This window comes from Neomonachus schauinslandi, chromosome 11 (genome assembly GCF_002201575.2).
Source record: "Neomonachus schauinslandi chromosome 11, ASM220157v2, whole genome shotgun sequence".
Lineage (NCBI taxonomy): Eukaryota > Metazoa > Chordata > Mammalia > Carnivora > Phocidae > Neomonachus > Neomonachus schauinslandi.
In genome coordinates, this window is record NC_058413.1 from 2,547,882 (window position 1) to 2,560,366 (window position 12,485).

The 12,485-nt window shown below is 53.4% G+C and overlaps 1 protein-coding gene across 1 annotated transcript in view; it reads right to left on the minus strand.

Moving 5' to 3' along the window:
• NADSYN1 (NAD synthetase 1) overlaps positions 1-12,485 on the minus strand; it is a 33,015-nt gene that overhangs the window by 20,125 nt on the left and 405 nt on the right. The window contains exons 2-6 of the mRNA XM_044919461.1: positions 10,764-10,824; positions 8,884-9,000; positions 6,412-6,465; positions 5,849-5,938; positions 1,005-1,056 (exon numbers count right to left, since the gene is read on the minus strand). Of these exons, the coding sequence (XP_044775396.1) occupies positions 1,005-1,056; positions 5,849-5,938; positions 6,412-6,465; positions 8,884-9,000; positions 10,764-10,824 (374 nt within the window). The remainder of the gene's footprint in view (positions 1-1,004; positions 1,057-5,848; positions 5,939-6,411; positions 6,466-8,883; positions 9,001-10,763; positions 10,825-12,485) is intronic.

A 12,485-nucleotide genomic window follows, 5' to 3' on the forward strand; every position in this document is an offset into this window, starting at 1 on the left:
CGCCCTGCCCGCGCCTGCATCTCGGGCATCGGCCTCTGGGACTGAAAGTTATCTGTTATTCAATAACATCCCCTCCATCTGAGGTGCTTTTTTATGGCAGCCTGAGCAAATTAATACACCTGGCAACCAGCATGGGAACTCAGGCAGAAACTAGAGAAGTCAGGGCCCCCCTAGAGCACCCCTCTGTGCCCCGGCTTCCAACCACCTGTGGGAAATGGATAGGGCAGGGTTCCAGCTGTCACCCCAGCAGCTTCCCGTAGGAAGAGGGTGGACGCGGCCCCCAGATCAGGCTGGACGATCACAGCTCTGAAGGCCGGGCCAGCCAGGTCCAAAAGACACGACAGATGTCCAATGCTGGTTCTTCACAGACTCAATAGGCAGCCACGTAAAGTCTTCCTAAAGTTTTGTAACTAGAACCTCTCCCCCTGCCCAAACTTGGCTTCTTGGGTGGTCCCATGGCCCAGGCAGCAGTCCCAGCAAGAAAGAGCCCGCTGGGTTGCCTGGGTGGGTCAGTCGTTGAGCGTCTGCCTTCGGCTCAGGTCATGATCCCGGGGTCCTGAGATCGAGCCCCACATCGGGTTCCCTGCTCAGCAGGAAGCCTGCTTCTCCCTCTCCCACTCCCCCTGCTTGTGTTCCCTCTCTCGCTGTGTCTCTCTGTCAAATAAATAAAATCTTTAAAAAAAAAAAAAAGAGCGAGCCTGCTAAGGTGGGGTGGGGACCCCTCCCCCAGCTCCCCGGGGTACCCCAGCAGGTGAGCCGGAGGAGAGGGGGAGGCACGAACAGGCAGAGCATCACTGACGTAAGAGAAAGGGGGCGCCCAGCACGCCCCAGGGTTCCAGCCTCCCTACTTGCACAGGAATCTCTCCCCTTGTTTGGTTTTATTCCTTCACCAGTCAGGGCGGGTTCTGGGGCCTTGACCCGAAGAGTCCTGCCCCACGTGGTGCACTGTTAGCCTAGAACAGTGACATGTGGCTGGAAAATGAGATCTACTCCCAGACACTCACCTGCTTTGTCACGTCCTGTATCATCCGGGGGAGAAAATACTCCTCTGTTTGCCTGGGGAGGGAAACACCACAGACTTGAAGATGAGCATCTCGGAAAGCAGGACAGATGGCATCCCAATGTGAGCAAATGCCAACCCGGGAGCTTCGAACCCACGAATAGGCAGAGGGCTGTCAGCTGCTCACACGTGCCTCAACTATCCCCTTCAGAGAAAGGGAAGCATGTAGGGTGAACAGAGAAAGCTCCGGTGCGCTTTCCTCGCGGACACCATGGCACCCAGGGGGCTCCGACCGACTCAGCTTCCCACGCCTTGCTGTCCAGCACTCCTGAGACACGTCCCAGGCATTCTCTCCAGGGTGGTCACGTCGCCCCAGGGAGAAATCCAGCTGGAACTCCTGATCAAAGTTTCTGAGTCCGAAAGATCACATTGCATTAACCCGATGCACAACTGCAAACCCATGTTATCACCCAGATGACAGAATTAGTCTCCCAACGGTACAAGACAGACGGAGTCTGATACACACTTCTGTACAAGGCCTCCCAGGGGGCTGCACGGATGGCTAGAATGTAAGAAATACACGGTTCACAGATCCGACCTCAAATAGGCTGTTACAAGATGCACCACTAAGACCTTCAATTACGTATATTTCTTTTTTCTTTCTGAGAAATTCACAAGAACCTTCCAGAATGACTTTAGCAGCTTTTACTTGAGTAAATCGTTAAACGCTCGGAAATTGGAGGGTGCTGCCTTCTCTCCTCTGCTAAGGACGGGGACGGGGACACTCGACCCTGCTGACCTCCGAGCCGCCCTGCCATCCCAGTGAGCTCTCTATCCACCATGGGCAGGTTTGCTCTCGTCACTGTGTCAAAATTCTCTTTAAAGGGAAGAACCGCCCCCACCCCAAGGTTTCTCCTTTCCTCTCCTTCCCCTCCACCCCCACCAAGACCCACTGAGTACCATACCAAAGCAACACCACCAGGAGATGGTATGTGCTCCCCTCCATGTCCACTCTCTGCTCCAAGGCCAGCAAGCACCTCATACGTGGCCGGTGAGCTTCTCCAGGGTCCATAAAGAGCCAAAATATCATGAGTAGAAGTCCCGCACTGTAGCCTGTCATCCAAAGCCTGGCTCAGGCTGGTCCAACCTCCTCCCATGGTCCCCACACCTGACTCCTCTGCATGGCCTAAGCCTTTCTCTAGCTGGATGCCCTTTCTTCCCAGCCAACATCCTCTGGAAAAAACCTAGCTGCAGATTCCTGCCAAGAAACCAGTTTTGGCCATGCTGATTACATGCCTTCTCCACCCCCAAGGAGCTACAAGAGCCCCTGTGATCCCTGTCTCGCTGTGCTTAAATCTGGGGGTACATCTAAGAACATAAGGAAAATGAGCAGATTCTTTTTTTTTTTTTTTAAGATTTTATTTATTTGACAGAGAGAGACACAGCGAGAGAGGGAACACAAGCAGGGGGAGTGGGAGAGGGAGAAGCAGGCTTCCCGCTGAGCAGGGAGCCCGATATGGGGCTCGATCCCAGGACCCTGGGGTCATGACCTGAGCCGAAGGCAGACGCTTAACGACTGAGTCACCCAGGTGTCCCAAATGAGCAGATTCTTAAGCTTCCTGCAGTCAAGAGCCAGGATATTTTTTTCTGTTTTCTTAAGAGGCCTGAACCTGTCATGCGGTCATTACTAAGGTGGGGACAAAGTAACATGCCCAGTTATGGAAACCATACTGGCACAGCGCCCAGAGGGTAAAAATTTCTCGTTTCCACGATGCCTAAGTGTGAGCCGGCTGCTCCAGCTCGGTGCCTGCCACTCCAGCTCGGTGCCTGCCACCACCCCCTCCACAGGCACAATCATGCCAGCGACTGTCTGAAGGAGCCACCATGAGGCCCACACACCCACACGACAGAGACGAGAGATCCTAGACGCCCAGGAAATTCAGAGACAACATGCCCAGTAAAAGATCTCAAAGAAGAGATGATCAGACAGTGGAAAAAGAAAAAGGGAGCCTGCACATAGTGAAAAGGATCTGAAAAACTGCAAACATGCACAGATCTGAAGAACAGAGCCTCCCGTGAGCACGGCACAGAGGACAGATTTAGGGGAATGAACCCCAAGAGAAAATACAGGTACGTGGGTAGAGAGCCGACGAAAGACCAGGACCCGCGATGCCCGACAGCAAAGGCTCCTAGACAAGAAGAACAAAGAACAAAAGCCTCTGAAAATGGGAAATAAGAACATGTTCCCAAAATTAAAGTCCCGACAGTAGGAGCACCTGGGTGGCTCAGCTGGTTAAGCGTCTGCCTTTGGCTCAGGTCATGACCCCAGGGTCCTAGGATCGAGCCCCGCATCAGCTCCCTGCTCAGCAGGGAGTCTGCTTCTCCCCCTGCCCCTCCCCCTGCTCATGCACTCTTGCTCTCTCTCAAATGAATAAATAAATAAGTCTTCAAAAAAATTAAAGTCCTGATGGTCAGGTCAAAACCACTGGGCACACATGGTTAGGACAGCAGAGGCCCAGCACGGACGAAGCTCTGTCCATGGAGGAACGGCCCCGCCGACAGCTTCACACCCTTACGGCCGGCGGTCGGTGCACCTGCTCTCGGCCTCGATGTGACTCACACTGTCCCCACTCTGTCCACACCCTGCCGCTCGCTGTGGACGTCCCGCCTCACCCCTGCCTCATCCCTGTGAATAATACTCAGTTTCTCTGAGTATTTTTTCTGTTTTTTACTGATTCAGGAGTCCTTTAAATCCCTGAGCAACAACCTTTGGGCATTCGACAAATATTTGCTGGGTCCCCACCACCTGCCAGCACTCTTCTCAGAACTAAGGAAACCACAAGGACATGGATGCCATGTTAACACCTGCCATGCGCTGTGCTCAGTGCTTTACACACAGACTCTGTCATCCCCACAACCACAGCCCTACGGGATCACTGCCGTGACTGTCCCCAAGGCAGAGAGAGATCGGGTCGCTCTGCTGGTCCGAAGTGGCCCAGCTGAGTGGCAGAGGCAGGTTCGACCTCCCAACTCCAGAGACACCTGCTCTGTAAGGGCTGCAAACTAACCCCTGTGTGGTTCAGTCAAGGAGGGCGCTCAAATAAAGTGCTTTACATAAGAAAGCATGAGAAAACGAGAAAGAGCTCTCAAAATGAAAAATAAGATAGCTAAATTTAAATTTCAGTAGAGCAGAGAGTAAGATGATGGAATCTTCTAGAATGTGGGAAAGAAAAGATAAGATGACTAGAGGAAACGGTCCAGGAAATCGAATCCCCAAGCAAGAGGTGTTCCAGAAACAGAAAAGAGAACAGAAACTTGCCCAGAAAGGACAGGAGAACCTTTCCCAAGACTAAGGGACCAGGGTCTCCGGGTCACAGGGCCACAAGAGGGCTTCACACAAGGGCCCAAAGACCCACACCAAGGCCCATATAACAAAATTTTAAAAGACCAAAGATAACAAGAAGCTTCTCCATGTGCCCAGGAGAAAAGAAAATAATCACGTGAGAGCTAAAAAGACACTGAGTAGCACCAGACTTCTCCCCAGCAAGAGCACAAGCCAAAGGCAATCCTACACACAATACATTGAAAACTATGCAGAAAAGTTATTTTTAACCTAGGATTTTTTTTTTTTTAATTCTGCAAAACTATTCATCACATGTAAGAGTCCAATAAAGACATCTGTACGCAGGCATGATGTTAAAAAATTCACCTTTGGTGGATCGTTGCTTAGAAAGTATGATATCATGATTTATCTTAAGAAATATATTTGGTCTTCCTGGCACTGAGCTCCTAAAGCCCTTGGATTTCTGGAGATAAGAGCCGTACAGGTGTTTTTACATTAATGGTGTCAGTGGGAAAGGCCCTCTGGTTGCCAGGGGAGCCAAGCCAGGGATCAGGTAGTTGGAGCTTTTGGACCCACCTCCAGACCTGGGGAGGGAGCCAGACTGGGGGTTGAGTTCAGTGGCCAAAGGCCAATGATTTCATGAATCATGCCTTGTAATGAAGCCTCCAGAAAACTTCAAAGAATGAGGTTTGGGGAGTTCTTGGGTTGGCGACCGCGTGGAGATCCGGGGAGAACAGTACACCCCCAGAGCCCGCCCCGTGCATCTCTCCCACTTGGTTGTCCTGATTATATCCTCTTAGAGTAAACCGTGATCTAGAAGTCAACCTCGGAGGGGGTGGTAGGAACCTCTGGAATATACTAGAAGCCACATGCCAGCAAATGAGCAACTCGTCAGAGACAGTGATGCAAGGGGCTGGTCAGCCCAGGACGGCGAGAAGTCCCACAGAACTGTGCAGGAAGGGGGTGGCGAAAGTACAGAAAACCCTGAAGTTTTCCTACATACAACTATGCAGCGTCTGAAGATACAATGTTGGAAGCTGCACCTGCCACAGCCACAGTACCACATAAACGCCAGGAACCCCCGCGAGAACAGCGGACAGGTTTCTCACCCAGGGGTGACCATGCCCCCAGGGGACATTTGCCAAAGTCAGGAGACATCCAAGGCTGTCACAAACAGACTATCCATGGGGGAGGCCAGGGAGGCTGCCGCACCCCTTGCCATGCAGAGGACGGCCCGAGGCCGCGGTGGACACCCCGGCGTACAGGATGACTCCGGACATGAGACGTCCGATGGGCCACGGTCGATGAGCTTTCTGTAATCAATCGGCCGTACTGTAACCAGCAGCCTCAAGACAGCTGTACCTAAAATGGCAGGAACTTGCCCCCAAATTCTCTCGTATCTCCCCCAGGATGCGGACCACGACTCTGCCCAGGGAAGACATGAAACAAGCATCCACAGAGTGGCCACAACCTGTGCTTCCCTGCTCGGGGCACCGGGGACTCACCGGTTCCGTGACCACGGGGTGAACCAGCGCAGTTCCCGGTAGTTGCCTTCGTTGGCCAAGGCCATTTTGGGTCTGATGAGCAGGATTCTCCTACAGGGAGGAAAACAGGACGGCTCTTGAGATGAACACCCGTTAACAAGGGGCGGCCCACAGGTCCACCTTCCCCTGACGGTGGACGATGACTGAGCCGCCAAGACCCAGCAGGTGTGCTAAGCTGTGCGGGCAGCTGACGTCCGGGGTCCGCCAAGACAGCAGGACACACCACCCTCTGTCGAATGGCAGAAGCCCCACCCTGCGGTCTCTCTCCTTCTAATACCCGAAGGTGAGCGTGGTGGGCAGAGGCCAGGAGAAGCAGTGACGCCTGGGTCACCTGCCCGTATGTTGGCCCTCCCTAAGGACCAGACAGTGCCGGAAGCTGCCTCTTAGCACATGGCTCCCAGGGAGCATGCGGTTCCCAGGGCGCATGGGTTCCAGCGACCATGCAGTTCCCAGAGAGCATGCCGCAGGGCAGCAGAGCCTGGGGGAGGCGGCGCGCGGGGCACTCTCTCCCGGCCGCCACCTACCTGTTGAGAAATATCACCCTGCAGTTGTAGCGGACATTCCGGTGCATGACAGGCCTGCGGAGAGAGGGGGCACACACGTGTCTGCAAACAGCAAAATCCTATGTCCGTTTTAGTACGAAGCCTCCTCGAGCCCTGGAGGAGAAGCAGAAGGCTCCCCAGTAGCTTTCTCAGAGGGTTTCTGCCCTGAGATAGGCTCTAAAGCGGGAGAGACTCTTCCAGTGGAGCGTAATCATTCCCTCTCAGGGCTCTTCCTCTCTCCTGGAACATTCTCAGACCTTCCAGTGGCTGCCCCCCCCATCTGCACGCAGCCCTGTCACCGTGTCACCTCTCCGTCCCCTACTGGCCTTAAGCACCAGCCCCTGCGCCTTCCTGGTTCTCCTTCAGAGCACCTCCTGACCTGTGGCCTGCGCCCCTTCCATTTGCCCACCACTCTGTCTGGACCCCTCCCACAGATATTGTGCTTCACATCTCCCCCCTCGTGTCCTCCCCCTCTGCAGGAAGCGGGGCACTCTGCTAGGGGGAAGCTGGCCAGGTATCAAGGACATCATGATATTATTATTGTTTTGTTTAGAAGCTTATAGGTCCAGATAAATGTTAGATGTGAAAAGAAAATATCTTTATAAATATGAGTCTTAATATCTTAAGAGTAAAAAGTATAAAAATAAAAATAGGATTATAGAGTGCTTGGGTGGCTGAATCGGTTGAGCGTCTGATGCTTGATTTCGGCTTGGGTCATGATCTTGGGGTTGTGAAATCGGGCCCCACGCCTGACTCCCAGCTCAGCGAGGCATCTGCTTCTCTCCCTGTCCCTCTGCCCCTCCTCCTTCTCCCTCTCTCAAATAAATAAATAAATCTTCTTAAAAAGTAGGATTATAAACTCTAAGCCAAGAGAAGAAAGTGGAGCACAGAAAAGCACCAAAGACAAGGGAAACCCAGAGGGAGACAACAGGGCCCGAGCAGGACTATGCCCCTGTGACAGCTGAATCAGGAAGCGCAGGGACGTCCACGTCCTAATTCCTGGAGCCCCAGGAATTGTAATGTAAGCCCCCTCACATGACGACAGGGGCTTTGCACACCCTGAGATGGGGAGATTATCCTGGACTACCTGGGCCGCCCAACGTAGTCACCAGGTCCTTACACGAGGGAGGCGGGGGTCAGAGCGGGAGCAGAGGTATGGGAGACCACTGCTGGCTCTGAAGGTGGACCAGGGGTCCTGAGGGATGCAGGGGCCTCGCCAAGCAGGACTGCCCCCCCCAAGAGCCTCCTTCAGCCTGGCTGAACCATTTTTCAGACTTCTGATGTCCACAAACATAAGACAAAAAACTTGTGTTGCTTTTGTGTTTTACGTTTGCGGTCATTTGTCACAGCAGCGATAGGAAACATCCAGAATCATGATAAACGTGAACAAACTGGGTTAAAAATCCTGTCTGTGACCTGTACCTCTGAAACAAATAATACATTATATGTTAAAAAAAAAAATAGCAGGAGGGGAAGAATGAAGGGGGAGAAATCGGAGGGAGAGACGAACCATGAGAGATGGACTCTGAGAAACAAACTGAGGGTTCTAGAGGGGAGGGGGGTGGGGGGGTGGGTTAGCCCGGTGATGGGTATTGAGGAGGGCACGTTCTGCATGGAGCACTGGGTGTTAAGCACAAACAATGAATCATGGAACACTACATCTAAAACTAATGACGTAATGTATGGGGATTAACATAACATAATAAAATCGAAAAAAAGAAGAAGAAGAAAAAAAAAACCCGTCTGTGAGCTGCTGAAAGGAGGCCCCAGTAAACACGGGTCACAGGAGGTGGAAGGAAGTGGTGGGCACACGCAAGGCTGCGCTAAGAGGAAAGCAAACAGGGCTCTGCTTCCGTCAGGCAGAACCGACCTGAAGATTTAAACAGGAAGGACACACGAGCCCACTGAGGGGCTCTGGCTTTGCAAGGACGGCACACACAGTAGCGGAATCCCACCCGTACGACCTGCGCCTGGGAACCTGCGCGGTACGTGCCCGCGCCATACGGAACCTGCCCCCTACGTACGCGTACCGTATACACCTGCTCCTCTGGACCCCACCCCTACGTACCCACGCCATATACAACTGCACCATCCGGAACCATATGGCCTGCGTGTTGATGTGGAGTGATGTGGCCTCATCCCAAGACTTACCATTAAGTGAAGAAAGTTCCATATGTGTGACGGGGTGAACACCATGCTCCCACGGTGCACAGTGTGCTCCCACACGGGCAGGAGCTTCTCGGGGAACCTGTAAAAGCTGCTTCCTAGAGCTGCCTCCGTTGGGGGACCTAGGGGTCTACAGGCTGGGGGGCGTACAAAACCCGCTTTGCAACATAAGGCCTTTTGTATCTTTGAAGTGTGCAGATCCCGAATCCCTGAAGGTAGGCCAGCTCGCACCCTGAACCTCCCTTGTTTTCTGAGCTTGCCTTCCCAGATGTGCGTGTTAGCACTTACAGTCCCACGTCGCAGATGATATCCTGAGTGACCGGAGAGTCCAGAAGGGCGGCCAGGACTTGGAGTGAATGCAAGAGGGTGTCTGACTCGTAGTAATGATCCCAACACCCGTAGCCACTGCAGAGGAAGGGAGCAGGCAGGTGAGCCCTGGAGATGCACTGGGGGAGTGGGGAGGGGTGGCAGGGGCCCACGGGCCAATGGGGTCGGAACATGCAGGGGTGCAACCAGCGATTCCACTGTGCAACCGGAGTTAGGATCACTGCTACAAAAGAGGATGCATTTCCCCAAAAATGAAAAAACCTCTGGCCCCAGGCTCTTTTTTCCTAGCTTTAAGTTAGGCTAGGAAGCCTAACTTGTGTCAACATGTCTGCCTGTGGATGTTTTTTTAACTTTTAATGCAGCCAAAATCACATTGATCTACAAAGCCGAACCCACAGGAACACGTTCCTCAGACAAGGAAGATCATTAATATCATTCTATTATCACTCACAGAGTGACTCCTAGTTCTTGCTATGGTTTGTGCTGGTAGCAGGCTGGATGGTGTCCCCCAAAAAGCTGTGTCCACCTCCTAACCTCCGCAGCCCGTGAATGTGACCGTACTGGGGAAAGGGTCTTTACAGAGGTTATTAAGGATCTAAAGATGAGATGAGCCTGAATGACCTAGGCAGGTGCTGAATCGAACAGGAGGAGGAGAAGACATGGAGCGGAGCGGTGTGAAGACAGAGATAGGCGGGACGCCACAGGACAAGGGGTGGGAGCGGAAGCTGGAGGAGGCAGGAAAGATCCTCCCCTGGAGCTTTTGGAGGAAGCTTCTGGCCTCCGGAACTGTGAGAGAGTCAGTTCCAGCTGTTTGAGGCCACCCAGCTTGTCGATCCTGTAACTAACATCCTCCGCCTTATAAAATGACGGGTCCAGATTTGGGGGCCAGGTGTGGGGAGAGCACAGGACAAAGAAAGGAGTAAGGACCTAACCTGGAGGTGTCTGGACAGCGATTATGCCAGGGGGACTGGGCTGCTGAGGGCAACCCTGCAGTGGGAAGAACAGACAAAATACAAACACTGAGCCAGGACCTCAGGGGTAGAGATCATTTACACACCCCGGGACCCCAGGGGCAGAGGAGTGTCTTGAAGAGCAGGTTAAGTGAGGGTGCAAATGCTCTTGGCTACCACGGGAGACACAGCCCGAGCTGAAGTTGAGATTCCAAAGACAGAAGTCCAGCTCTCGAGGAAAAGGACAGGAGTGGCCTCAAGGGCGAATACAAAGACACCTGGGAGGTGAGACTTTCTGTTTACACAAAGCCCAGAATCCAAGGCAGGGACATGGCCTGAGGAGGAACTTCTGATCCCACAAATGGCCAGGACCTGTAAACACGTGGGAACCCAGAGGGCAGCTGACATCTGTCACAAAAGAACCGTAGCTCATAAGACACTTGCACGCAGTGACCACTTGCTTATTTCTGAATAAGGGACAAGGAGGAACTGGCTTCCCGATCACTTCGAACAGGCAGAGTGGAAGTGATCACTCACACTCACTTGTGGAGAGATGCCGAGACCAGTAAGTGAAACGTGCTTGTGACCAAACATGAGAGGGAGGGCCTGGGGAGGGTGGTGGCCAGCAGAAGCGGCTTGGACATCAGTCCAACTGCCGAGTCCTTGCTCCTCTAGTGACCCGACATGGGGCTCCAGGCCGGCCCAGCCTGGCTGGGCACTCTTGCTCAGAGGCATCAAGCAGGCCCACTCGCGGGCTTTGGATGCCCCTCAACAGGCCCGCCCATCTGCACCTCTCCATACCCACCCCCCTTCCCAGCGTTTCTGCTGCGGGGAGCTGATGCGGATCCCTCCACCTGCCTGCCCTGTGGGGTCTGTGTGTTCTGCTCTCACCATATTTCCAGTTCTGGTCCCAGCCTGTATCTTGCTCCTTTGCGTTTGGCAATTTCAATACCTGAGAGAGAGAGAGAGGGGAACAATTTCAGCACCTACAACATGGTCAGAGGCAGATAAAACACTGCTGTAATAGGCGTGATAAAAAGCCAAACCACAAACAAAAGCACTCAGTGATCTCCCTGACCCCATGCAGCCAAGGACAGGCTCTCTCACAGACCCTGCTTACACCGCAGGGAAATAAGACACAGGGCCTGCAGGGCTGACCTTAGCACCTGGGAGGAAGCAGCCACACCCTGGTAGTTCATTAACGGGCAGATATGGAAGACCGTGTGCAGGGAGAGGGCAGGACTCGAAGGACCACAGCCTTCAGCAGCACTGGCAACCTCTGGTTTGGGGCAGCGGGGCCCAACGTGCACCTGCGGAGGAGAGGCCACCTGAACAGAGACCCAGCTCTGGCCACCGACCGCCTCGCTCCAATTAGATATGCTCTGCACTCTGATAAGATGAAAGCAGATTGAGGTTGAAAAAAAGAGGCTGAAGGTCTGGGGCACATGGCTGAAAAGATGCCCTCTCTAGCATCCTCCTGTTCTTACTGCAAACACTCTTGCAGGGAGCAGCTCAGAACAAGACGGCCTGGGGTGAGCACACCTGCAGGGTTGCCCAGGACAGCCCCACTCTAGCTATAGGTCTGAGTAATTGGACCTTTCATGCTCACAGATGGGCTGGTGCCAAGGCTCACTATATGGGCCCCCCCCCCCCCACAACAACCACACCCTAGTCTCTAAGATTGCAGGCTCACCCCTTACTCTGCTTCCCTCTAGGGGCTGGCTTCTCCCAAAGTCTACCCATCAGGACAGTCTCCAGGCACCAGACACAGTAACAGCACTCCCGTCTGTCTTAAAGTCTGACTTGCTTCAAGCTCATGTGCTCCTTGCTTGCTGACCTAAGTCCCTGGGTCTGTAACAGAACTAACCTACTCTCCTTGAGATTTGCAGACCACTGCGCTCACGGAGTGAAGGACCTGACTCTTCCAGATGATGAGCCCTGACAGCATTCGAGAACAGCTGAGGGGGCGGGATGCTAGCGAGTCTGTTCAGGGTCATGTCCACATCTAACTGCCATCTGGGCACCTGCTTCTCCTGCATGCAGCCCCCCTCCCTCTTCCTGCACCATCCCCTTTGAAACCCTCGGGCTCCCCCTGGATGGGAAAGATGGACTTTGACACGTTAGTTCAACATCTTCCCAGGTTGCCTGGTTCCTGAATAAAGCAAGTTTTTCTTTACTCCCCATCACTTGTGTTGATGGCAAGCTGCCGAAACTGAGTTAGGAACCAGTTCTCTGTCTGGTAACAAGACCACCTTTCGTGGGACACTTCTTCACAACATCTTCGCTGGTGGTTGACCACCCTCTTCCCTTAAATGCCTCTAAACATGGACAACTCAGCCCCTCTCAGGCATCTCAGCCCTAGCTAAGCCACACTGGATCCCGGAGGTATCTGAGGACAGGTAAGCCTCAGTCTCTCATCTCCATCTCTGCTTCTGCAGCCACGCTTTTCCTACCACGAGTGTATACCATGGGTACCCCCAGGAACGGTAAACCACCCCCAATTCGGGGGGGGCCTGGGCACTTATGGGGGCATCATTATGCATCATCTTATCTGTCCCCCCCATTCGGGGGGGCCTGGGCACCTACGGGGGGTCATTATGCATCATCTTATCT